At 50.4% G+C, this 25,921-nt stretch overlaps 3 protein-coding genes across 9 annotated transcripts; 2 read left to right on the top strand and 1 right to left on the bottom strand.

The window, feature by feature from the left end:
* Window positions 1–3,374: 3,374 nt before the first annotated feature.
* On the bottom strand, window positions 3,375–12,259 carry RETREG2 (reticulophagy regulator family member 2). Of its 4 annotated transcripts, none has more exons than XM_074313625.1 (10): window positions 11,793–12,204; window positions 11,386–11,492; window positions 10,658–10,688; window positions 10,207–10,342; window positions 9,707–9,791; window positions 9,263–9,406; window positions 9,007–9,101; window positions 8,712–8,847; window positions 8,174–8,463; window positions 3,375–3,515 (listed from the first exon to the last, which is right to left on the bottom strand). In XM_074313625.1, the coding sequence occupies exons 1-10, from the start codon at window positions 12,065–12,067 to the stop codon at window positions 3,504–3,506; spliced, it is 1,311 nt and encodes a 436-aa protein (XP_074169726.1). In that variant the 5' UTR covers window positions 12,068–12,204; the 3' UTR covers window positions 3,375–3,503. The 4 variants fall into 4 exon arrangements, with proteins under 4 accessions (XP_074169726.1, XP_074169711.1, XP_074169731.1 ...); XM_074313610.1 differs by lacking the exon at window positions 3,375–3,515 and adding an exon at window positions 6,994–8,068; XM_074313630.1 differs by lacking the exon at window positions 3,375–3,515 and adding an exon at window positions 6,994–8,068 and having other exon boundaries at window positions 10,207–10,254; window positions 11,793–12,184.
* A 352-nt stretch (window positions 12,260–12,611) lies between these two features.
* On the top strand, window positions 12,612–18,315 carry CNPPD1 (cyclin Pas1/PHO80 domain containing 1). 2 transcript variants are annotated; one of them, XM_019741827.2, is made up of 10 exons: window positions 12,612–12,751; window positions 13,526–13,759; window positions 14,012–14,099; window positions 14,527–14,635; window positions 15,205–15,286; window positions 15,454–15,574; window positions 15,660–15,788; window positions 16,323–16,384; window positions 16,734–16,851; window positions 17,078–18,315. In XM_019741827.2, exons 3-10 carry the CDS (start codon window positions 14,031–14,033, stop codon window positions 17,621–17,623), a joined length of 1,236 nt encoding a protein of 411 aa, XP_019597386.1. In that variant the 5' UTR covers window positions 12,612–12,751; window positions 13,526–13,759; window positions 14,012–14,030; the 3' UTR covers window positions 17,624–18,315. The 2 variants fall into 2 exon arrangements, with proteins under 2 accessions (XP_019597386.1, XP_074169753.1); XM_074313652.1 differs by lacking the exons at window positions 12,612–12,751; window positions 13,526–13,759 and having other exon boundaries at window positions 13,884–14,099.
* A 409-nt stretch (window positions 18,316–18,724) lies between these two features.
* Window positions 18,725–25,867, top strand: SLC23A3 (solute carrier family 23 member 3). 3 transcript variants are annotated; one of them, XM_019741824.2, is made up of 13 exons: window positions 18,725–18,804; window positions 19,842–20,038; window positions 20,177–20,334; window positions 20,450–20,547; window positions 20,757–20,830; window positions 21,031–21,212; window positions 21,539–21,662; window positions 21,815–21,914; window positions 22,899–23,152; window positions 23,675–23,780; window positions 24,072–24,239; window positions 25,252–25,347; window positions 25,440–25,867. In XM_019741824.2, the coding sequence occupies exons 2-13, from the start codon at window positions 19,874–19,876 to the stop codon at window positions 25,730–25,732; spliced, it is 1,818 nt and encodes a 605-aa protein (XP_019597383.2). In that variant the 5' UTR covers window positions 18,725–18,804; window positions 19,842–19,873; the 3' UTR covers window positions 25,733–25,867. The 3 variants fall into 3 exon arrangements, with proteins under 3 accessions (XP_019597383.2, XP_074169695.1, XP_074169707.1); XM_074313594.1 differs by lacking the exon at window positions 18,725–18,804 and adding an exon at window positions 19,391–19,531; XM_074313606.1 differs by lacking the exon at window positions 18,725–18,804 and adding an exon at window positions 19,391–19,531 and having other exon boundaries at window positions 24,124–24,239; window positions 25,440–25,578.
* The last annotated feature ends 54 nt before the right edge of the window (window positions 25,868–25,921 follow it).

The following is a 25,921-nucleotide window of genomic DNA, read 5'->3' as shown; positions in this document are numbered from 1 at the left end:
TTGGCTGCAATTTGTAGAAAGAATGCAACGTCTGTGAGGCACAGTAAAGCAGAGAGTAATAAAACGAGGTTTACCTGTAATCAAACACCCTATCAGTGCAAGATATTTAAATGTCTGAGATAATGAGGATGGGGAAGCTCTTTGATTGGAACTGGCATTAGATTCCAGGGGATTAGTAGATCAACATGGCCCTGCCTGCTCTGACGTCAGCCTCGTTCTCTCAGGCATGTGATACACAATACTGGTGGCAATGCTCAGTCATTTGTCCTCGAGGGCCCTTCCTGTCCTGTGAATTCCACGCCAGATGACTTTACACATTACACACTGATTTCGTATATACTTGATTCAATCCACTCACTATGTATTAACCAAGACTTGTCAGATGTTACACCAGGCCCTGGGCATAGAGAAGGTGAATGACCCCTGGTCTTTACCCCCAAGCTGTTCAATATCTAGTAGTAAAGACACATAAAGAAATCACAGTGAAAAGTGCGCTTACATAGTGGCTTTCAAACTTATCCAATCTCAACCCACAGCAAGATATATATCTTAGGTCTCATCTCAATATATATAAATATAAAATAAATGCTATATAAGGTCCACTAAATTGATGTCATGACCCACTAATTTCATGATGCCCCAGTTTGAAAACCATGCTGTAATGGAGGTACAGAGGCTATGGGAATACAGAAAAGGAGCCGGTAATGCTCAGGAGTGAGGTTGGGGAGGACAGTGAGAGTTTTCCAGGCGGACGAGATGCCAAAGGTATTCTAGCCTCGGGAAGGACATGAGAAGAGCAGTGCAAATGTCATAGCTTATCCTCACAAACAGAGCACAGAGGAGATTGAGGCTAGGAAGGTGGAAAAGGGACTTTCTGTTAAATATGATAGATCGAACACACACATGGTATATCTGCTCCTTTCTCAAACCCCACTAGGATAACAGTAACGGAAGAAAGAGAACAGAAGAAGAAAGAATTCATGGAGATATGACAATACTACTTTGGAAGATGGAAAGTAAGGGAAGAGAGTCGACGGGGGATCTGAGAAAGCTGAAACCTAAGTGCTAAGTAACAAGGAATAAGCCAGTTTGGACTGCAGAGCCTTGGGAAGCGACAAGTAGCTCTGAAGGTAGGATGGAAGGATGGGGCTGAAACACACGGATGCATTTAAAATCTATAAGGAGCAATTAGGTTCCCAGATTCCTTCCTCTATCCTGGCACTTGGCGGTCTCCCACCCCAACAGAAGGCAGGAGGTATTCTCTCTAGAGAGAATGAACCAGAGGGACTCTTGGCTCAGGGTCACCAGATGCAGCTGCGGATGGGGAGGAGGAGAAACCACAGGCTTATTTCACCTGGCAGCCAAGTTTATACTCCCCAGGCTGGAGATTGCAGGATTCTTCCCTAGGGGAACTGACCAGCCTAAGAGTAAAGGTCTATGGGTATTGGCATTTGGGGGTTCCTAACAAAATGCTTGTTTCTGCCAAATTACCCTAGAGGGTAGATGCCAACCAATCAGTTCTATCTGTGCCTAGAGAACACTGAGTTGTACTTTTAGAGCCTCTGCTTCTATATGAAGGAGCAAACTAGGATTTGAGGGGAAGTCTCTACCATGAAAGACAGAGACCAAAAAAAAAAAAAAAAAAAACACAAAACAGGGTGGGGGTAACAGGAACAATACAGGGAACTTAAAAACATAGTATAACTATATGAATAATAATATAATGACTATAACATTAACTAATACAGTATCTTTAGAGAGCAGGTTTTTCACCTAATACACAAGAGCAAGAAACTATAAAAAGGGATATTCAGAAAACAAAGTGCTTAGAAATAAAAAATATAATCACAGAAATAAAAAAATTCAGAAGAATGGTTGCAATGTAAAGTTGAGAAAGTAGAACAAAAAAGATAAATACATGGAAAACCAGTAAAGATAAGAAAACCTTAGCCTTGAAGAATAAGTCAGAGTTGGGTCAAGCACCAAGTAGAGAAAAGCGTTCCGACTGAGACACAAATGCAAAGGAGTGACGAATGAGAATGGAGAATTACAAATACTTGTTTTCTGTGGCTGGAATATCAAATTAGAGCGGGGGAAGGGCTCTAATGAAGGTGAACAGTGAGGTAATTTTTGTATTGTTATGAAATGCGTGCTTATAAACATCTGTATGCAGGTGGTAAAACTAAGATTCAACCTTAGGTCTTGATTCCAAGTTTAGTAGTTTTCTATAGAGCCAGGAGGCAAAATTATTTGTTTGTTTGTTTTTCTTTTTGCAAAATAATTTAGATCACTAGTTCTCAACTGGGGGAAATTTGACCTCTAGGGGACGTTTTGGGAACAGCAGTGGGGGGAGAGTGTTACTGTCATTCAACGGGGAAAGGCCAGGGATGCTGCTAAACATTCTAAAACGAACAGGACAGTCCCTCTCACCACAATAAAGAATTCTCTGGCTCAAAATGTCAAAGTACATATAGTCAGGCAGTAGCTGAGAAACACCAATGTAGATGAAATGTAAAACTGGAGCTATTCTGACTGAGTTCAAGTCCCTTGCGGGAGACCTTGAACCAGAACCACCCAGCTGAGCTACTCCCAGATTCCTGATCCTCAGAAATAGTGTGACAGAATGTTTTTTGCTTTAGGTTGCTAAGTTTTGGAGTAATTTGTTATGCAGACATCGCTAATCAATACACTTTGGTATTGACACTTTGTATCAATGTGAAAGACACAGAAATGTGTACAGGTCAGTGAATTTTCACAAATTGAACAGTGAAATCCCACATAACCAGCACCCAGGTCAAGAAATAAAACATTAGCACTCCTCGGAAGACCCCTCCAGTCGTTGCCCCCCTGCCCCTAGGGTAGCACGACCTTGACCTCTAACAATATGAATGTACTTTATATGAATGGAATCATACATCACATATTCTTTTGTGTGTAGTTTCTTCTACTCATTTTATTTATGAGATGCACCGTATTTTTGTGCTTAATTGTAGTTTGTTCATTTTGTTTAGTTATCTGAACATACTACAATGTATTTATCCATTGCATTGTGAACTTCTGTGTGTTATGGTATATGTATTTCTTACCAACATTTTGCCACATTTCCTTTATCATTCTCTCTCTACACACACAAACATCATATATTCATATATTCATTCTTCTTCATTTATTTACATTTCCAAACTGTTTGATATAATTTTCAGAGGACAAAACAATTTACCTCTAAAATATTCAAAATGTGTATCCTAAAAATAAGGATATTCTTTTATATAATCCAAGTGAAATGATCAAATTCAAGAAATCTGATCTTGATACAATCTCTTATCTAATATACAATCCATATTCAAACGTTATCATTTGTCCCAATAGTGTCTTTCGTAGGAGCTTTTCTCCCCCCACTCAGGATCCAACACGTCACACTTTGTAGTTACTGTCATCTCTTTGGTCTCCTTTTTAATCTTGAATAGTTCCCAGCTTTTTATTATCTTTTATGAAGAGTCAACTCACTTTTTATACTTAAAAAGAAAAAAAAAACAGACTTCTTTTAACCTTATTCCATTTCTGCAGTCATATTTTTTTCAAGCAAGCCCTAATACATGTAATTGGTTATTTTGATCAAAATATCTAGTTGAGTCTGAATAGTTTGGTCAAAATTGTTTTTGAAATAATATAATTTGATGCAATCACAGAAGATCAAGCTGGTTGGGCAATCTTACCTTAAATTCAGAAAAGCCTCTAGCTCCCAAAACCGGCAAATACAAACCTCCAAATCTAGATCCTTTTCATTGCCTTTAACCTTGTCCAGGAACAAGGAGCTCACAGGTCTGGGGGTGGGTTATTTAAACTTAGCTACCACCCACTCTAGAACAATAACAAACAAAGGCAAGATATTTGCTGTCAACAGATATGTACCAACCACCAAAGTCTATTGACATTGACTGCTTTAATACTTAGGATTCCAGTTTAGCCCAACATTCATTTATTGAACGTCTACTATGTGACAGGCATGTACTGGGCTCTGGGAATATTCTGATGGTTAAGACATAGTCCCTGCCCTCAAGAGTAAGTAAGCAGTATAGTGGGAACTATACACATACACATATACCTATATACTCCATATCCTATACTTACATAGAGAGAATGAAGATTCCATGTGACATGTGGAAAACATAGACGTATACTGAAGGGGCACTAGGAGAGCAGCTCTCATATGAGGAGCCCGTGACACGGGACATCAGAGAAGGCTTTGTAGATGAGGTGTGGTCTGAAGCACATCTTAAAAGACAAGTGAAGTGTTTGCAAAGCAGAAGTGTGTATGTAGGGCAGGGGTGGGGGAGGGCAACACAGCTGAGCAGAGAAAGACAAGCTGTTTGGGGCTTGATGCTGTGAAGAGCAAGACAGGGCAGGGGCAGACCTCAGGCTTCTTAACCATATCAGCGAGCTTGGTTGATGTCTTGTAGGAGGAGAACCTTTGATTAATATTAAATAGCAGAAAGGTCATCGAATTTGTGTTTTTTAAATAATCTAGCCATTTTGTAGGGCATGAATTTTGGTCAGGGACAAGAGTATGGATAGGGGAACTGTCACAGTGCGCCAGGTGAGAGATGAGGAGGGTGTGAATCAGGGCTGTCATGGAGGTGACAGAATCAAGAAATAATTTGGATATCAAATTAGCAGCCAACTGGTGATTTGCTGGGTGAGGGATGAGGAAGACATTGGCCTTCATAGTTGGTGGTGCCAACAAGCAAGACGGCGAATACAGAAAAAGCCTGTTTAGGGAGATGAGGCGTGGAGTGTACTGTGGAAAAAGGACGTGTGCAGTTGAGTGGAAGGTACCCATTGAGCATCCAGGGGAGATGCCAGGGAAAGGAGCTAAGATTTGGAAGTCATCAGCATATGCCTGAGTGGAAACTAAACAGGTGAATATGTGAAATTGCCCAGGTAGAATGCAAAGAAAAGTGAGCCAGGGACAGACGCAACGAAATACCAGCATTTAAGGGAGCAGGTGGAGGAAGCCCAGGATACTTTAGTTGGACACTAAAAGCAAAACATGGTGATATATTGTCCTTCCACGAAGGAATTAACAATTCTTAGAATCTCTGTACTTGATCTTTGTAATTTTAAAGATCATTTAAATCTGTTTTACAATATCCCTTAGTCAGGAAAACAAATTCTGTGTAGCACTATTTATCAATCTCTTTTCAAGTATTTAATTTCTGCTCTCTGAAATCCTACACATAACCCTTCAAAGTTTGAAGGAAGCTAATGTGACTCCACTCTCTTCTTGGCTTAAACATTCTCAGTTCCTTCAACAGTTTCCCATGTGATGATTTTCAGCCTTCACCTCTGGCGATCCTCTCCTGGGCACACTGCAATGTGTCAACCTGTCTGCAAGCAGTGTTCTAACGTGTGCATAGTACACAACCCTACAGTATTATCTTCCTGTTTTGGAGACTATATACCCAATAATATAGCCTAAAATAAAGTTTATGAGCAGCCACATTACACTATTAGCTGTAACAATGTATAATTAACTAAAGTACACAGGCCTCCCTGCAACGTAAACATGTAACCAACTCTTCTCCCCCCAGCCTGTACTTCTAATTGATTTTTGTTTAGTCCAATTGTCATTCTCACATTTCTCTTTCACTCATATGAAAAGCTTTTTCTTCTTGTCCCTTTCATCTCGGGGCAGGAAAGAGCTAGGGCACCTGATTTTAAAAAAAAACAAAACTGTAGACAAACATGTAGCAACCATCAGACCAGGTGAACCTCAAAATAGACCCCCACGAACTCCAAACCTATGGTGAATGTTTTGATCTAACTACAGGCTTCTGGCTCTATCTTCAAATTTCAAGTTTAACAAGAAAATGGATTAAAGATGGGGCATGTGGCAGCCATTGTCTTCCTGATTGATAATTTTTTTGTTTGTTTTTTGGAATTGCCTGTTTCTTAAACTGTTTTTTCCTTCTGAAATCTCTAAATGATTAAAAGTTAATGTTCTTTCAGTGGCAGTGGACAGGGCCTCAATCAACCCTAAAAGATTGTCTCTTAGGCAAATGTGAAAAAATGGACAGAAAAAATTTCTCAATGCTTAGGAGAGATGTGGCAAAGAATTCAACCTCAAAAAGTCAAGACAGAATTGCCACATGGTACCTCCAGCTGAAGGGCCAGGACATGAACTCATAAAGGCGGCCACCCGCTTAGTTCTGGGCTGTTCTTCCTCCCCAAAGGGCAAGGATTACTGCATCCATTCTCTGTGAAGCTGGGATACTAGATTGGTTCTCTAGTTCCGTGTCCTTGAGCATCTTCCCATCTGTGCCGTTAATGGACAGCGGCTTCCTGTTCCAGTGTGATTGCTGGAGCCAAACTGCTTCGGGTTTGGATCCTGGCTCTACTATTTACTAGGACTCTGGCCTTCAGGAACATTCACCTGTCTGTCAAGTGGAGTTAATAACAGTATATATCTCAGGGTTGTGAGGGAAAAAACGAGTTAGCAAGTATAAACCACTTAGAAGAGTGCCAAGCCCATATTATGCATTCAGTTAGTGTTAGGTACTATTTCTTTAGTGTTCCTTGGCCTGAAATCAGTTTAGATACAGGTATAGGTCCTGCTTGTTTGGTTCCTCCAGTATAGATAAATCAGAGCTGAGCAAGTTGTTAGCATGTAGATGGGTTAAGGACTTTTTAAGGCAGTGTTAATTAAGGGTGTAGGCAACACAGTATAAAACGATTGTTATAATCCCCAATTTCTATTGATTGGGAAGACGAGGCAATTTCCTCCTGCGTACACTTTATTCACACATGCTAAATCTCACTGAACACATCACACTGTCAGGGAAGATGGCTAAGGGCAAGTCAGGGCTGTCAGGGTCCCAACCTTGCTTCTGGCCTTGTTTTGCACCAGGTAAATAAATAGCCAGGAGCAAGATGGGGGACCAGGAAGTAAGGGGTAAGGGGGGCAGAGCAGTGAGGCAGGCAGGCAGGCAGCAGTTCTAGCCAATCAGCACTTTATTTTTCCAGTCAACACCTGCACAGACGTGACTGTCCACTTCCTGACCCTAGGAGGGGATCCCACCACACTTGAAGTAGCCCTGGCCTGGAGGAACACGTCTCCTTATTCTTCCCTGGGATAGTAAGAGAGAACCTCACTCTAACCAGACAGAGCTCCTGCTCACTGACGCAATGCTGGTGCATGTGCTGTGGGATCCCTGCTCTGCCCCTGTCATGAACAACTGGGACGAACTAGGCCAAAGGTGCAGTGGAGGCTCACGGGCTACAGTGACCTAAGTGCTCCACTATGGGCCTGAGCCCCCAGCACAGGTTTAACCTTCCCGACAGGAGCCTCCCTAAAGTGTAGCTATGGAAGGAGGCGCTGGCAGAGTGGGGATTGAGCTGCTAAGGACAGGACACAGCAGGGAAATCAAGTAGAGGAGCACAGGACAGAAGAGAAAAATTATAAAGTGCCTGAACTAAACAACCAAGTGGGACACGAGGACAGAGCAGCATAGGTCCCTGAGGATAGGAGGAAGAAGAAAGGGACAGACCACTAGGGCTTGGGACAGAGTGGAATGAGAATAGAGATGAGGCAGGGAGGCAAGTGCAGGCTGTGGGAAGGACTTCCCTAGTCCTGTTCACATCCACCAACCCAAATGTAAAATTATTTACAAGCTTAAAACCAATCCCCGGTACTGTACCAGGCCCGGGACAGCAGGCAGGCAGGCAGAGGGTGGACTGGCTCCCATTTGACAGCCAGCTGCCCCACGTATTGCCTTCCCCACAGTAGGGAAAGGAGGAAACACTGACACCTCTAGCCAGAAAGCCCCACTGTGCCTGCCATTCCTTCCACGGCTCATGGCTCTGCCATGGCCTGAGCCTCTTGGTCTGACTGTACCAGAGAAAGGGTGTTGGGCCCTCGGGGTGGAGCATCAGGGGGCTCTGGGGGTGTCTCTGGCCCCAACCCCAGCTCTGCTTTCAGCTGCTCCAGCTCCCCCTGATCCAGCAACTCGAAGTCCTCAGTGTTGAGTGCCTCTTCTTCCTTAGGGGTTGGCAGGGGTTGGGGTGAGTCCTGGGGAAGAGGGGGGAGCACTGAGGGAGAAGGGACTGGGTCACTTTCAACAAGGCAAAGGAGGGGTGGCAGGGTGCTGGAGGGAGTGGTGGGGTTACCACTCACTGCCTCTGGGCTCAGTGTCTCCACTGGTCCTCCAGGGGAAAGCTTCACTTCATCTGTGGGAGAGGTTGCCCCATTGAAGTGTGTGTTCACAAAGTGAAGGGGGGACGAGAGCCGAAGCAAGGTCTCCTTGGCTGCCTCTTCTTCCTCCTCCGAGTCCAGGTCTTGCCTTGACAGGGCCTGAGGGGGGCCCAGCAGGTCTTCAGGAGGGGCCAGCTCTGTCTCCTCTCCCTCCCCCAGCTCACGGCTCAGAGCCTCCTCTGGCTCACTTGGCAGGCTCTGTTGGTCCAAATCTGTGCAGAAAACAAAGGGTTAGGAATGGCTTGCTGTTCTGAATGGCCACAATAGGCCAGTATGTTGAAGGATGAGAACTCAGGATATGCATTGTGGGCCAGGCCTTAGATGTTAAGGTCTTTCGGGAGCTTAAGAGTAGAATCAGAGGGTCAGTTCCCCAAAGAAAACATGGGGGAAATAATCAGAGCACACCAGCATTCTATGACAGGGAACAGGAAGATCGAGAGGGACAAAGGGCTTTCCATACCCTCTGAGACATCAGTCAGTTGTGGAGTTGTGGCTCGGGATACAGAGAAGCCCCCGCTCTCCAAGATCGATGCCTCCTCATCTGACAGCTCTGAGTCTGTAATGGCCAAAGCCAATGCCGTTTTCTTCACATCCACCTGTAGGAGAGCCAGGATGAACACAACCGGTGAGGGGAACAAGAGATCCAATTTCCTAGGAGTACCCTCCCCACTGACTCCCATCCCCTTGAGAGCTGGCTACTCTAAAGCAGATTCCCCCAGCCTTCTACTTGACACCCCATCTCCCTTGGATCTCACCACTGGGGAGAAGCCAGCCAGTTCTGTTTCGCTTTCACTCTCTGTCTCCGCCAGTGGCTCATCACCTCCGGGGGGTACGTTCTTTCCTTGCCGCTCTAGAGAAGCAAGAGCAGCAGGGAGGTGACCAAGCAGGGACAGTGGTGGGCGATAAACATGACCAAGGGATTGGAAAGTATCTAAATTACAGGGTGTCCCTGTAATTTAGAGCCGTAAGCCAAGGCCCTCCCCCCACCCCCGGGTTACAGGAGCCCCTTACTCCGCTTGTCGTGTTTGTGGTGCAGAGCTTCAGCTTCTGCCTTCATGCTGTAGTCCAACTGCATGAGCAGGGGCTCGAGGCGAGTGTACATCCTTTGGATCAGTTCATGATAAACCACCAGGGGCCACAGCAGGATACTCAGCACTGGGGGTTAGAGCAGCCACTCAGAGCTCCCTGTGCCTATTTCCTAAGGGCCCTTATTTAAACAGAAAGGGCTGAAGGAAGATGAGGTCCTTTCCCAAGGCGATGCCAACCTCGTCCCTCCACATCCACTGCCCTTCTTCCCAGATGTCCCTTCCATTGTTACTAATCCTACAGCAGCCCCTGGAGAACTCCGTACATGGGTAACTGAGCAGAGAGAGAGCACAGGCCTCCCATTAGGTCAGTCCAGGGACAGAAAACAAGGAGAGGACTTTGGGAAGGGCAGGGTTAGACCCTACTCACAGACGATGTAGGAAATCATAATCCCTGGGACATAGTGTCCCAGCACAGCCAACACAGCACAGCCGGAGCAGACTCGAGCACAGAACTGCAGAGAAGAGCACAGGATCTAAGAACTGTGGGGTGAGGTGTGCACCCTACTCATCTGGGTCAGAAACTCCTGCTCAGCTGATGGAAGCAGTGGTATACCCTCTAAGAATGCGGTGATCCAGTGTAGTCAAGAGTGCCCAAAACCAGAAAGTTTGCAACAGACACCACCAAATACCTAATTCAAACTGGTCCATCTGCCTTGGCAGGAAACAATGTCAGAACATCAGAAGCTTATTCCCTAAGGTGAGACTGTCACCTGCTCTACTAGTTTACTAGCTGCAAAGGTTGCCTCAAGAAGGCACCAGGCCTCTTGCTTCAGTCTCCAGAGAGGGAATTCACGTCACTCCTTCCCATCCCTCCATCTCTACTTCCCCACAGTGCTGAGAACTAGTGTATGACATGGGGGAATTTACCTGAGCTGGATTCTGCCTCTTGTACTGCAGCAGCTCCTGCAGGTGAATCTGGAAGGTGAGCCAGCTCTCAGCCAGGTATCTGCACAACTCGGGCACACTCAGCAGGTGCGGCCGGGCGCCTGACCCCGCACCCTCACTGGGGAGACATGACATGACCCCTAGAGGCCTCAGACACCAGCTTCCTAAGCACTCAAATCCCTCTGAGAAGGCCAATGACATCTTCAATCTAAGCAAATGGACAACCCCACCTCCCAAAGGGAGGCTGTCCTGACCCTGGGAAGCAAAGCCCAGAGCTCCCAACCCCCTGTCCCAAAAGGAGCAGGCACACAAACACCTACACAATCTCATTACCTGTCCATTCACTGTGCTGGGGTCTGTGCCTACAGAAGCGGCAATGTTGCCCTGCACCATAGTGACATTGGCAGTAAAGCAAGAAATGGCCTGCACTCACCTGTAAGAGTGTGGCTCCTCTGGGGACGATGCTATAGAGAGAGGAGGGGGACAAGTTACTGAGTGGCCCTGGGAGACCCTTCCCAAGGCAGACATAGTTACCCCCCCTCTGTGGTCCCAAAGCACTTTCTTCTGATACCAACTGCACAGTGTTTGACATTTGTACGTCTGTCTTCTTCTTTATTAGAGTTTACCCTTTTCAAACACAGGAACCACATTTTACCAGGTTCCCAAGCAACTCACACATAGCCTGGCACCTAGGTGCTCCCAAAAGCCTCTGAATACATGAATAACAAGAAATACAATAATAAAAGCAGACATTTAGATCATTCCTATCACATATGAAGTTCTACATAAGCATAACATGTGTTAACTCATTTAATCTCCATCGCTTAATGAAGTACGTTGTATCATCCCTGTTTTATAGATGAGGAAACTGAGGCAAACAGAGACTGACTGGCTTTTACAAGGTCACACACAAGGTAAATGGCTGAGTAGGCAATGGAAAACAGGCAATCCGGCTGCGGAGACCACAATCTTAGCTACCACACTCAAGACTAACACTACATTCGAGAAAGGGGCAATTGTCAATTTCTTAACTGGGGGAGTGGTGGTGACCGCGAGGCAGGTGGCCTGCGGTGCAGTGCCCTCACCATTCAACACAGCTGGCGGGGTGAGCCACAGAGCGAGTGCACGAGGGGGCTTGCTGAACGGAGGAGGAACGCTCACCTGAGAAGTCAGGGAGGAAGCGAGGCTGCCAAAGATCCAGCAGAAAATAGGCCAGAAGTGAGATGCTGAGTAGGAAAAAAGGCCGGAGGGACGACGACGACAGCAACCTTTGGGAGAGACAGGTGCCTCAGCGGTGAGTGGGTGAGAGGCCCCCGCAGCCATCGCAAAAGGCGGAAAAGCGCCGACTGATGGGGGAACGGGAACCTCCAGGCCTAACTCGAGACCCGAGGAGAGAGGAATGGAGGGACCCAGGCGGACAAGTCTTTACAGCCTGGGGATGGGTCATTCCCCAGGGCAAGTGTCAACCCCAGAAAAGAGGAAGGGTACCCCGACCCCTCCTGCCCCCGACCCCTCCTGCCCCAGCTCTCCCCGCGCAGCCCGGCCCCGCCCCTCTCCGCGGCCGTTACCAGAAGAGGCCGTTGAGCGCGGCCGCCGTGACCAGGCTGTGCAGCGGCTTCTCCCACACCAGCAGCCGCTGTGCGGCCGCCAGCACCGTCTCCCAGCCGCGGAGGCGCAGCCACAGCGCCGTGGCCAGGCGTCCCACCGCCTCGGCCGTGGCCGTCTCCTCCTCCGCCTCGCCGGTGGCCTCACCCATGCCGAAGCTCAGGCCCAGGCCGAGGCTCAGGCCCAGCCCGGCGCCCCCAGCCGCGCCGGTGCTACCCCCGCCACCGCCGCTCGCCATAGCCCCGCCGCAGCCGGCGCCCGAGCCCGCGAGGAGCCAGGGCTGCGCGGCTGCCGCCGGGGGCGCGTCAGGCGGAAGACCGCGCAAGCCGCGGTGAGCGCCGCCGAGGCCGCGGACGGGCGTCACGTGACAGCGGAGCGACGGGCCCGTCACGTGACGCGCCCTAACCGCGGGGATGGGGCCGCCCGCGCCTGCGCGCCATCGGCTGCCGGTGCCCCTGTTCTTCGGCGCGTTTGTTCTGTTTCCTGGAGTGGTGACCCCAGGTCCGGGGCCGGGCGGTGTCTGGCTCTGCCTGACCTAAAGACTGTGTTTACGCGTTTGCCCACCCCAGCCCGTCTTCTTCTCTGTGTAGGCAGGGCGGCTAGGGAGTCTGGTGCTGGCATGCTATTCCGTGTGCAGCGGGCGGAAGAGGCAAGAAGGGGGTTTCCACATGCCCAGAATCCCCGGTAGGATCTGCTTCTGCTCTGGCAGGGCGGCGGACGTCCCTTTACTAAACCCTCGTTGTACTGGTCCTCCCAGTTCTCTCCCGAGGATAAACAAACCCCAGCACGTGACCCGACGCACTCAAAAACAGCTTCACCAACTCAGAAAGTTTGTTTCCTCCCCGTGTCTTTCTGTAAACTTTCCCTTCACATGTCGAAACTCCTTCCAATCGCTTGCTCAAAGCTAGATTGTGGTCAGGAGGTGAGTTTAAAAATAAAACCCAAAACCTTGTTTAAGTGCTGTTAACCCGTGTGTGTGTGTGTGTGGGGGGCACGTTAACACCATTTATTGAGGCTTACAACGTACTAGGCGCTTTATAGTCTCATGAGTCACTTCATCTCTGCATTAACCCTACAAAATACATATTTAGATTTTACATTCAAAAATATACTGAAAGGGGGCCGGCCCCATGCCTCAGGCGGTTAGAGCTCCATGCTCCTAACTCCAAAGGCTGCTGGTTGGATTCCCACATGTGCCAGGGGGCTCTCAACCACAAGGTTGCCGATTCAACTCCTCGAGTCCCACAAGGGATGGTGGGCTGTGCCCCCTGCAACTAGGAATGGTGTCTGGGCCTGGAGCTGAGCTGCGCCCTAAACAACTAAGACTGAAAGGACAACAACTTGACCTGGGGGGAAAAAAAGTCCTGGAAGTACACACTGTTCCTCAATAAAGTCCTATTCCCCTTCCCCAATAAAATCTTTTTTTTAAAAAAAGTATACTGAATACTGGTATACAGCAAAAGTAGGTTTCCCTGCTCCCTTGTCCACAGTTCACCCACTATTAAGTTTCTTGTGTATCCTTTCCGACGTTTTTAAATGTATGTTGCTGTGTGTGCATATCCCCCTTTAAAAAACAGTTGAAAGCCCTGCGTTTTTGTTTCATGCACATAAACATTTTTATTGGTACAAAAAGTCAGCAGGCTTCGTTCATCTTCTGTGCGGCATGGTCCCCTAAGGAATTGTCCCTATTTCTCAGATGAGAGCACGCTGGGACTCAGCTCTGTGACCTGACCGGCTCAGTGTGCCCAGGATTTCGAGCCCAGGTCCTTCCCGGCTGTAGGGGCCAGTGGCTTGGCCCAGCCGGCGGCAGGAAGTGCCCAACGCTGACTCGCTGGCGACACCACCGCGGCTTGTAAACGCCCGGCAGACGCGCGGCGCGGCACTAGCCCACTACTCGCCTCGTAGCCAGGTCTCCTCTCTACTGCGTGAGGTGAGCGCCCCGGCCCGTGGGCCCTACGCCCCGAGCTCCGAGCCTCAACCTGGGAGACAGGGAGCCCGGGGCGGAACAGGAAGAGGCGCCCGCCCGTCTCGGCCCCGCCTGCCGCGGCTGGCGCGAGGGGAGGGGGCGGCACTGGCGAGGGCGGTGGCCCGCGTCTGGGAGGCCGGCGGGCAGGTGGACCGGAGGGCAGAGACGGCTCCGCGTCCTGCTTACAACTCGTTCCCTTCCCTTCCCCCTTCGCAGGGCTGCGGCTGTCCGCGCAATGGACTTAGCTGGGCTCCTGCTGGACGAAGAAGGCACCTTCTCCCTCACCGGCTTCCAGGACTTCTCGGTGAGCGTGCGGCCCTCCCCTCCCCAGCTTCCCGCCTGGAGACGGGACCCCGGGCCGCTCCCCTCTGAGCAGAGCGGGACCGCGAACTCGCCTGACTGTCGGCCCGGGAGCCGGGAGGCAGCCACTCCGGCCGTGCCTACTCGAGGCCCTGGCGGCTTAGGCCTTGGGGGAGAGCCTTAGGGTACAGAACTGGCGGTAGGGGTGGCCAGCCACGGCCCTTCTCGGAGAATCTCTCCTGGGGAGCCCTCCGTGGAGGAGGATTCCACCCCTTGTGGACAAGCTGCCATTGGCAAACAATCCAGAAAACGCGGGGATGGGTGGGGCCCCGGACCCACTAGCTGTGAGGCGGCCCTTCTAGCCCGGAGCCAGGTCTCCGTCATACCCTTCCCTGCCCTTCACCCTCCACCACCCTCCTGCCCTGTTTCAGTTCCTCCCAGGACACCAGAAGCTGAGTGCCCGGATCCGAAGAAGACTCTACTATGGCTGGGAATGGGAAGCGGACTGTAACCTGGAGGAGCTTTCCAGCCCCATGGCAGGTTCGACGCGTGACGGAGCGAGTGAGAGTGTGCAAGTGGGTTGTCAGCAGGCACCAAAATGACTCTAGGTGTACCCAGGAGCTGCCCTGACTTTTCAGCTACGTAGCCCATTGGTACCTGGTATAACTAGAACTGGGTTTATATTTCACTTTTTTTTTTGGCTGTTGTTTTAGCTCAAAGGAGTAGAAAATACATTGTTGTTTTACAACTCAATATCACTCTTGATTTGTATACCAGAAACTCTTAATTTTCTAAGAATCGTCACCATATGTTTCCCAAATAAACAAAGCATATTTATTTCTCAAGTGAACAAGAGTGAAAGCAAATCTAAATAATTTTAGGTGACAGGGAAATAAACCTTCCTGCTGGAAGAAGCTAGAATTCAAACTTGGGAAGGGCTTTTTGTCTGTGTGGGAGAATTTGATCTGTATTTTGCTACTATAGTCCTGTCTCCAAAGCCTCAGATAATATAGATCTGGGTCTTCCCTGATAGTAATGGGACTGTGTGTGTGTGAGGGGCATGGCGGGGGAGCTGTTTGCTTACTCTGTCTTCCTTCTGCCCCCTGCAGACATTGCTGTGGAACTGCTCCAGAAGGCAGCGCCCAGCCCTATTCGCAGACTCCAGAAGAAATACGTAGCCCATGTATCCCGGTGAGCCTGGAGTTGAGGGGGGCAGGATGAGAGTGTTTGGACCCTAGAGAGGAAGAAATGGTTATCTCTGAAGAGAAGATGTAAAGATACAGGGATGAGCATAAGAGTTAATTTTCCAAGAGCTGAAAGACCCTTGGGTTTAATTACTGATCCTTCCCGCCACCCAGGGAGGCATGCATATCCCCGTGTGCTATGATGCTAGCTCTGGTGTACATTGAACGGCTCCGGCACCGAAACCCAGACTACCTACAGCATGTGTCCTCCTCTGACTTGTTCCTGATTTCTATGGTAAGGTGCCCCCTTCCCTTCATCTCTCTGGTGAGCCAGGAGCCCGGTGTGAACTCTACTGACACCACCCCTGGCTCCTCTGCAGATGGTGGCCAGTAAGTACCTCTATGATGAAGGGGAGGAGGAGGAGGTCTTCAACGATGAATGGGGAGCTGCAGGGGGTGTGGCAGTGCCCACTCTCAATGCCCTGGAGAGGGGCTTCCTGAATGCCATGGTGAGTAGCTGTTCTCTCGCTTGCTCTGTTGCCTTGGCTCATCTTTATGTTTCTTTTCTCTCTCAGCCTTCTGTTGTTTCTTCGCTTCTCTTTCTGCCTGTCCTCCTTGTGTCTTTCTAGCTCTCTAACTACAGCCTTTGGGGGTTCCTGGTGTGGTGAGGCCAGAAAGGGAGCATAGCTGATCCCCCATTCCTCTAGGCCCAACAGGATACATTTGAGTCAGAGCTTATCTTACTGCATTCTGATTATTTGCTTCCAGACTTTCTGTCCCTAGACTCTGAGCTCCCTATGGGCATGGACCATTTGCAGGATTATTTTCTCCCCTTGCCCTTAATGGAGCATGTAATGTGAAACCAGGTATGTGATGATTAAATGAGTTAATACAGAAAAGCTCTTGGAACAGTGTCTGGCACATAGCGCCAAGTAGGTGTTACCTATAGTGGTGGTTGTAGTTGCTGCTGCAGCAGCTGCATTATTGAACGACTGTGGCTCATGTCCGAGCCTGGTTTGGTGCCTTTCTCTTCATACCCACAGGACTGGCGTCTCTACACTGACCCTCGGGAGATCTTTGAGGTGCTGAGCTGGCTAGAGAGCTGGTAGGTTCTAAAAATTGGGAAGAGGGGCTTGAGGGACTTGGGGGCCGAGGCCTAAGCATAAGAGCTAGACAGGGATGAGGGTCTGTGTAACTGGGGGCAGGGAGGAGACAGGAAAGAGACTAGCCCAAGGTAGTGTCTTCCAAACCTGCCTGCCCTCTTTGTAATCACCTTTGGGCGGGTGGGTAAAGCTTATCAAAAATACAGATCTCGGTCTCACCCTCGGTTTTTGGATCAACAGGCAGCCTAGGAATCTGTCCGTTTAACAAGTTCCCCAGTGTTCTCTGGTAGGTCCCACTGGGCCGGCTGCAGGCGAGTTGCAGACTCTCTGTCTTTTCTCCGCTCCTAATAGTGTGGCTGAGCAGCAGGGACGGCGGCGGGGCTGGTACACTTACACAGACCTGTGTGTGCTGCTGGAGCAGCCAACCTGGCAACTGGTCCTGGGCTCCCTCTGCCAGCAGCTGGCAAAGGTGAGGAGGGGTCAGGAAGGATAGGAGGCCTGCGTGGGTTGCTGTGTGGGTGCGATGATGTAAAGCAAATGCTGAAAGGCTCAGGAGGTGGGGTTTGGGGGTAGATGGTGACAGGGTGCTCTAACCTGGACTTCTAGAGACAAGGGTGGGTATGTTAAAAACAGTCAGAAGCAGGTTTTAGGGGAGGTGTATTTGGCATCGACCTTTCGTATCTTCTTTCCTGCAGCTCTCCTGCCTATTAACTATGGCATATGTGAGCAGTGTGGCCCTGGCCGTGGCATCGGTGGCTGTAATACACCAGTCCTTAGGGTTGTCCTGCAGTCCCCCACGTGGCCCCCCGGATCTTGGATTGGCCTCCAGGTGCCTCTTGGAACCCTGCATACCTTCTCCCATGCCACAGTGCCTGCCATCTCCTGCTAATGTCTCCAGCTGCCTGGACGGCGACGCAGGGCTGCGTTCACTCTGGGGCAGTCTTCTGGCCTCACTGACTCCCCCCCCATTGCCTCCCCCAGATCCTCCTGCCCCTCCCACTCTTCTCCATAACTGTCCCCTCTGCCAGAAGCTCCAGAAAGACTCCCCAACCTGCCGTGCCTGCGATCACCCCAACCATACGGTCCCCACTGGGCCTCCCAGCCCCTGGTACCACTCCCATGGCTTGGCTCCACCCTGGCCCTGGAGCCCGATGCCCCCTCTGCTCCCACAGCCCCAGCAATGTTCCCTTTTCAGCATCATGGAGCTGGCCCGCCTCAAGTCTTTCATTTTCCCAGGCTAGGCAGGGCTCCAGGGAACACGTTAACAGGACTTAGGAGGCCCTGAGATCCTGGAGGTGCAATGCTTGATTTAGATCCTCTCTACCTCTCTGGGTCCTTGGTGGTCCCTGTTCTTCTGGCTGAGGGAGCTAAAGTGTCGTGGGGCAGGAGGACTGAAGGTCCTTGCTCTCCTAGACCTCAGTGTCTGGCTGCTTGGCCAGGGCAGTGATGGTGCCAGGGGAAGCTCTACTCAGTGACCGGGGGCTTGTCACAGATGGACCGAGAAGCCCCTGTTTCTTCACCTCCCCTGGGCTCTTTTAGACTTTTGCTTTTGAGTTTCCTGGAATGGAAGGGTAAAGATGGGAGAAGGAAGGTGGAGGGAGGAAACGTTGACCAGGGTCTGTGTGATGTCCCTGAAGCAGGAAAGCCAGGGATGGATAGGGCCAGGGTGGGAGCTGCCGAGCTAAGGGCGGGCGAGGTGGGAAGTCCCCTCCACACCCATCCCTTGGATGTAGTCTGAAGGAGCCAGGGACTGCTGGGACCTTCAACCTTGCCCTTTTGTCTTCCACCCTTCTCTTAGTACCCTGCTCCTGGGCTTCCCTCTCTTCCAGTTCCTGTCCTGGGTGTTCTTTTCACAGGCCTCTCTGGCCGCCGCTTTGTATCTGGGTTTTTCATGCTTTTGTAGAACTGAGGTTTCAATAAAGTTTCAGTTGCATGGCCTGGACTCTTCCTTCTGCGACAGCCGCCGGAAGGCCTTTCTTCCCCACATCTGCCTTCTAAGCCTCCCTACTTGCTCATCCCATCGTCTTGCAGCCCATTCTCTGAGCCCCATCTCAGAACTGTATTTGATAGTCATAGGCTCCCATTTCAAACTTCCCTTTGTCCCTGCTCCTAGCACCTGGGGGTAACTAGCGCTGCTGGACTTGGGTGCTGTGGGGGACAGATAGTGACTCTACCATCCCTAGTGTTGACCTTGTGTGGCACACGTTCTGGGTGAGCACCACCCTTGTGGATTCGGAAGTACGTCTTGTGAAGAGAGGCCACGCCATGTATCCAGCAGAGCCCCATCAGCTTCTTGTCAAACCCCGAGGACACATCTCGATCCTGACTCCCAGTCTGGTCTGACACGTCGTGATAGTATTAAGAGAAGTCCAAGGCGAGGTCATCATTGGAAGAAGGAAAACTCTGGGCAGCTGGACTGAGGGTATTTGGGGCTGCTTAAGAAGATGCACAGCAGGCGTGGTACTGCCCCCTAGTGGGCATTTTGGAAATTCACGGGGCATTTTTTGATTAACACAAAAATGTGAAGGGATGCTACCTGGCTTTTAGCCGGCCTGGGCAGGGCGCTAGACATCCTGAAATGCTCAGAACCTTCCTCATTAGGAAGCATTCCAAAAACTTTGAAACGACTGGCTAAACATCACATATGAAAAGCCTGTTTATCTGAGTCTAGAACTAACTTTTCACATGTAAGCCTGAAGTTGATTTTGCACATTTTGAAAAAGACTCAGTTTCCTAGGAATATAAATTAAAACTTACTTTGCTTTGTTCAGCTCTATACCATGAATTTGTTCATTATTTTGGAGCATCAGGTCACCAATGGCAGCACCGTCTGGTACATGAGTTGCCAGGAAAACACCAGTGTCAGTTGGCATCTTAGCCACCACATTCACAGTGATTCTGCACATGGGAGTGGGGACTGGACCACTTCTTGTCTTCTGGTTTAGCTGGGCCCAACCTGTCACGTAATGAAATACCTGTTACTATAAATCTTATTTCTCATTTATAGTACAGTGAGGACATATAAAGGACACGCAAGGCAACATGCGTGTCATTCATTATCCTTGCGTTTCCTTTTGAAGTCGTCTGGGGCCTTGACCATGAAAGAGTTGAGGACAGCAGCGTACGCATGATGGTTCCAAATTGCAGTGGTGAGGAGGGAATACAGTCTAAAATCTCCCCAGGTTATTTTCTAGGTCTTTCCACCCATCCTATCCTGCTTTACAGAACCTGGAACAGGGGAGCTAAATGGTGATTCTTGGGGGAGGGGTCCAGAACACAGCTCCCCGGTTAATGGGTGATGGAATTTGCACAAGAGCTGGGCAAAGGTGAAAGGGCCTTGTCCTGCCCCAAATCCCTCGTTCCTTCGCTCTGCTTCATTGACACTCCCACCTCCTCCCCACTCCAGGTAGCTAAACTTCACCCAAACTCTGACCTCTTACTCTTTCTACTTTGGCCCAGGGCAGTCAACACAAGACAGAAGGCAGGACAGCATGAGCCGATCACACCCCCATCCCATCCAAGTCCGATCTGTGGGCTTTCAAGATGCCTTGGCCCCCCTGCCACCACCACCTGCTATCCAAACTCCTTCCTCCCACTCTTGGGCCTCTCAATGTGGGCCCCCTCCCTGGGGCCTCTGCTGTCTTCTGGCTCTGCAGGTAGGAGGTGGAAAGTGCAGGAGTTGGTGCTGACTGAAAGGGGTGTTTGGGGGAGTAGGTGTGGCATGAGGAACCCTCTACAAATGAGTATTCCTGCCTATTTCTGAAGGCCAATCTGTCTCATTCCTCTCCCTACAGCATATCTTGGTTCTGGGCTCTCTGCTCTGTGCCTCCCATCTGCTCCTGTTTCGAAGTCTCCCCCCAGGAGGACTGTCTTACTCCCCTGCCCAGCTCCTGGCCTCCAGCCTCTTTTCGTGTGGTGTGTCTACTACCCTGCAAACTTGGATGGGCAGCAGGTAAGGGGAACTCCCGAGTAGGAGGGGACAAGGTCTCGGGATGGGTAGGAGAAGCTTGGGGAGTCCTTTTGGCTGCCACCTGTTTCTAGACCTGCTGGGGCTGCTGTGCCTACAGGCTGCCTCTCGTCCAGGCTCCATCGTTTGAGTTCCTTGTACCTGCTCTGGTGCTGACCAGCCAGAAGCTACCTCTGGCCATCCAGACACCTGGAAACTGTGAGTACAGAGCAAGAGCAGGGGGTGAGGGTGGGGTTGGGTGTCAATCTGAGCTTATAGGTGTAGGTGGGTCAGGATTGAGAATGGGCAATGATGGGACTGCAAGGCATTGTGGGTCTTGGAGCTGTTGCCAGGCACTAGCTAGGACTGCGGAACAATGGGTCTCCATTCCACATACTGTCTCCTCTCCATGCCTCCATCATCCCCAGCTTCTCTCATACTGCCCCTGTGTGAGGAGCCTGGTTGCCACGGCTTGGAACTCTGGAACTCTTCTCTCCGAGAGGTGAGTTCCTGGGGGTGGGAGCAGGACTAAGGTGGTGCTGGCATTGGGGAGACTCTGGTTTCCATTATACAGGGACTGAGCTGCTCTCGGGGAAGAAGGTGGGGGACGGACCCACCCCTGGAATTAGTGAGGAAGTCCAGGCTGAGGTCAACTCAATCTAGAAAAATGTTTTCTCCCCGTCCCCTCCTCTACTCCACTAGGTGTCTGGGGCAGTGGTGGTGTCCGGGCTGCTGCAGGGCACGTTGGGGCTTTTGGGGACTCCTGGCCACATATTCCCCCACTGTGGGCCCCTGGTGCTGGCTCCCATCCTGGTTGTGGCGGGGCTCTCTGCCCACAGGGAGGTGGCCCTGTTCTGCTCCACGCACTGGGGCCTGGCCTTGCTGTACGTAAGTCCTGAGTGGCGTGGGGTGGTGACCAGTGGGGTGTGTGGGGCTGGGGGCCAGGACAGTTGCTGGCTCTCCTGGACTGAGCAGCTATCTGAGTAGGGCCAGTGCTTTGTGGATTTGGAATCCAGCGCTTTTGCTGGATTTATTTGGTCTCCCTGACTTTCACACTGCCTCCTGCTGACCCCCAAGGTGCCTTCCTTCCCCGTCCACAGGGGCTTTCTTCTCTGGGACCCCCTTTTAGGGTATTCTGCCACTCCCACCTCCGTTATAACCCTAAGGATGCCTGCTTCCTCTTGCTCCTAAAGCTCCTTCTCTCTCCTAGGCTTATCCTGCTCATGGTGGTCTGCTCTCAGCACCTGGGCTCCTGCCAGTTACCCCCATGCCCCCGGAGGCCAGCTTCAACCTCTTTCACCTGCACTCATATCCCTACCTTCCGACTCCTCTCGGTATGTGGGGGCCTGGGCAGGGGCAGTTAAGGTTAGAAGGACCGGCATGGAACGCTTGCTCGGCACCGTCCTTTGGCTTCTGTTAACCCCCTAAGGCTGGCCATGAAGGACCTGGGGGAGGGGTTCTTTTCTCTCTCAGTCTTGCCCCTCAGGTGCTGGTCCCAGTGGCCTGTGTGTGGATCATCTCTGCCCTTCTGGGTCTCAGCGTCATCCCCTCCACGGAGGCACCATGGTTTTGGCTGCCTCACCCAGGTAGGTTTTCTCCTAGTCTTCCATCCTCTAACTCAAATAAAGGCGTCTGTATCTTTGAACTCAAGATTTAATGAATTTCATTTCTGACTTAAATCCTATGCTTTCTCAAAACACACAGGGGAGAGAAATTGCTAGTCTGAGGGGCAATGCCAGCCCACCACTAGTGTTTTATTTGGTGTTAAGAGACATCTGCAAACCTTACCACTCCCTCTTGATACTGTTACCCCATATACACATTTATGTTACCTACCCCCACAGCCAGTGGAGTCGGTGACCTATGTATAAAGATTGTTCCTGAGGCATTATATGTGAAATTTGCTCATTCATCAATTTAATAAATGTCTGGTGAGTGCCGATGATGTGCTAGGCACGTGATAGGAGACATAGTGATAAACCTGACAGACACAGTACCTGTGTTTATGAAGCTTATAATCTGTTGCGGAATACAGACACTAATTGAATAGCCATCCAAGTAAATGTAAAAGTGTATGTGGTAAGTGGAACAAAGAGGAGGTACACTGTGTGATGAGAGCTCATAATGGGGAGTCTGCCTTTATCAGAGTGGTCAGCAAAGGTATTCTTGAGGAAGTGATCGTCGAGCTGAGATGTGAGAGATGAGTAGGCATTCACTGGGTGAAGGAAGAGAGAAGAGCATTCCAGGTGGATCAGATGCAAAGGCCCTGTGGTGGCCAGCAGTACAAGTACAAGGGCCTGAAACAAGGCCAGTGTATCTGGAGTGAAGGAGGTGAGGCAGAATATGGTGGGAGATGAGGCTAGAGAGACATAGCTAAGGATCAGACCAAAGAGGACCCTGTAGACCACGGTAAAGGGATGGTCTTTATCTGAAGGGTTTAGTGGTTTTATCCAAAGCATTATCTTCAAAGACATTTGGGCTTCCAGGATGCTTCTGGCATAGGCATTTGGAGGCAGGGGGATGCTGCAGACTTGAGTCTGGTCCCAAAGTGACTCTTTCTCCCTCCTCAGCTGAGTGGGACTGGCCCCTGCTGACACCCCGGGCTCTGGCTGCAGGCATCTCCATGGCCTTGGCAGCATCCGCCAGCTCCCTGGGCTGCTATGCCCTGTGTGGCTGGCTGCTGCATTTGCCTTCTCCACCTCCACATGCCTGCAGTCGAGGGCTAGGCCTGGAGGGCCTGGGCAGTGTGCTGGCCGGGTTGTTGGGGAGCTCCATGGGCACGGCGTCCAGCTTCCCCAATGTGGGCACAGTGAGTCTTATCCAGGTATGTGGATGGCGGTGTGGGTGATGGAGCTGCAGGTGCAGGAGTGGGAAGGGAACTCACGCTGACGGATTGCCAGCTGTGCCCAGCACTCTGTCAGGCCCTTTGCAGAAGTGATCTCTTTTAGGGAGGTGCCTAGAAGTGGTCAGGGGCTAGAAGTGTGAGGAAGACACTGATCTATACTGAACTCCTTCTATGCCTCAGGCACTGTACCAGGGCTGGGCTTCCAGGGAAAAAGGAGTCAGATAAAGTCCCTGCTATCCTGGGGACTTCAGAGAGGGAGAGGCAGACAATTTAAGCAAAAAACATAGATGAGTTTTCTCAGTGTGAAAAGTGCGATTAAGAAAACAGCAGGGTAGTGGGACAGTGGTTGAGTAAAGGAGTCCTCTTTAGGTAGAGGGCTGAGGGATGCTTCTTGGAAGGGTGACATTTGAGTTGTGATCCAGATGGTGAGAAGGGGCCGGCCACCAAATACCTTGAACTGTTGAGGAGCTGGCTGTTTTCTAGTGTCTTCTCTTCATGTAGGCTGGATCTCGGCGAGTGGCCCACTTGGTGGGGCTGCTGTGCATGGGGCTTGGGCTCTCCCCAAGGCTGGCCCAGCTTCTCACCACCATCCCGTTGCCTGTGCTTGGTGAGTGCGTGTATCAGCAGGACTGGTATTGAACCAGAACACCCCACTCCGGTGTGGCCCAACTGGTTGCTTGTGGCTGGTACCCTTTCTTTCTGACTAGCCTCCCTGATATACAGATATGATTGTGTCAGTGGCCCTCATTTTCTTAGCTGAAGAGAAGCCCTTGACTGGGCTTCTGGCCGAATCAGAAACGAGCCTTTGGTCATCTCTATCACAACCTGCCCTGCCCTGCAATGCTCCCTGCTATGCCAGCCCTCTCTCAAACCCTTTGATTACTTCCATACGAGACAGGTGGGGTGCTGGGGGTGACCCAGGCTGTGGTTCTGTCTACTGGATTCTCCAGCTTCCACTTGGCTGACATTGACTCTGGGCGGAATGTCTTCATTGTTGGCTTTTCCATCTTCATGGCCCTGCTGCTGCCAAGATGGTTTCGGGAAGCCCCGGTCCTGCTCAGCACAGGTGGGAGGAGTGGGGAAGGAGAAAGGGGTTATTCAGTGGCAGGAAAGCAAGGGCTTCAGGCTGCAGGTTCTCTGGACTCCAGGCCCCACACCTTCTCTGGGCTTTGCTATAAATAGTTCCTCCATTTGTTTAGCAAGTATTTACTGAGCACCATGCTAGTCCCTTGGCATACAAAGTTACCTCCAGATGTTACAATGCAGTAAAAGAGTAAAAGGCATGTAACAGGAAAGGTTCAAATAAAGAGCTGTGCTGCTCAATGGTGAGAGAGATGGATGTCTTCTGTTTGAGATGATCCAGGTAAGTTTTATGGTGAAAGTAACATTGAGCTAGTCTTGAAGGATGGTAAAATTTAAACCCATTTGGTGAGGTCATTCCTGGTGGAGGAACCATCATAAACAAAGACGTAGAAGGAGGAAGTCATAGTGGATGTCCTGGGAGCAACAAATATAATAGTTTAGTTTGTTAGCTCAGCTTGGCAAATAGTAGTGGCTCTCCACTGAGAATGATTTTGCCCCACAAGGAATGTGTGGCAATATCTGGAGACATTTTTGGCTATTACAAACAGGGGAGGGGGATTGGTACTGGCATGTAGTGGGTAGAATGATGCTGCTAAACATTCTCCAATGCACAGGACAGCCCCCCTCAAAGAATTATCTGGTTTAAAATGTTAGTAGTATTGAGGTTGAGAAACCTAGGCAATAGCACAGAAGGTAAGTGGGAAATAAAGTTAGGGCTTTTAGTACCAAACTTTCCAGAGACAGGGAGCCTAGAACTATCAAAGCATATCTGGAGGGCATATGGATGCTCAGAAGATACAGTATTGAGCAGGGATTCTGTGGGAAGGGCCTGGGTGTGGGAAATGGAGAATAGAGGGACAAAGGACAAAGGGGATGGAACAATTCAGAAAGATCTGTCCTTAGTCCAAGACGTAGATTTAGGTCTGTAGGTAAAAGACTCCTTGGCCTTGCATAGGATCAGAGTTCCCTTCCTGCCTGGCCCCAACCCCCTATAGGCTGGAGCCCCGTGGATGTGTTACTTCATTCACTGCTCATGGAGCCCATCTTCCTGGCGGGACTCTTGGGCTTCCTCCTAGAGAACACCATTCCTGGTAAGTTGAGGCTAGGCCCCAGCAGGTTGGGGAGTGGCCAGGAAGTCATCACTCCCTGGGTTGGACAATGGCCTGACCAACCTCTTTTGCAGGCACACAGCTTGAGCGAGGCCTAGGTCAAGGGCTGCCATGTCCTTTCCCTGCCCAAGAGGCTCGGATGCCTCGGAAGTCCAGGGAGAAGGCTGCTCAAGAGTATGAGCTTCCTTTCCCCCTCCAGAACCTGCACCTCTGCACCCCCCAGCCCCTCCGTTGCCTCTGCCCACTGCCTGAAGACCCTGGGAATGAGGAAGGAGGGCCCAGTGAACCAGGAGAGACAGTCGACTTGTTGCCTGGTTTTGGGGAACAGTACCCCGGGTCTAGCAGAGAAGAACTTAGGTCCCAGTGATGACCAGGACTACTACTTCTGCCCTGGTTAGTTTAGCCCTATCTCCTAGCTTGCCGGAGAGTCGGCTCCCAGGTCCTATTTTCTCCTAGGGAGAGGGTGTGTGTGTGTGTGTGTGTGTGTGTGTGTGTGTGTAAAATGGACCCACCTAAAGGTCTCATTTCCCAATAGGTGTGTTCCTTTCCTTCTCTT

The sequence above is a fragment of the Rhinolophus sinicus genome, linkage group LG01 (assembly GCF_036562045.2).
Source record: "Rhinolophus sinicus isolate RSC01 linkage group LG01, ASM3656204v1, whole genome shotgun sequence".
Lineage (NCBI taxonomy): Eukaryota > Metazoa > Chordata > Mammalia > Chiroptera > Rhinolophidae > Rhinolophus > Rhinolophus sinicus.
Note: the sequence above shows the minus strand (reverse complement) of the source record. Positions and strands in the feature narration are given on the sequence as shown.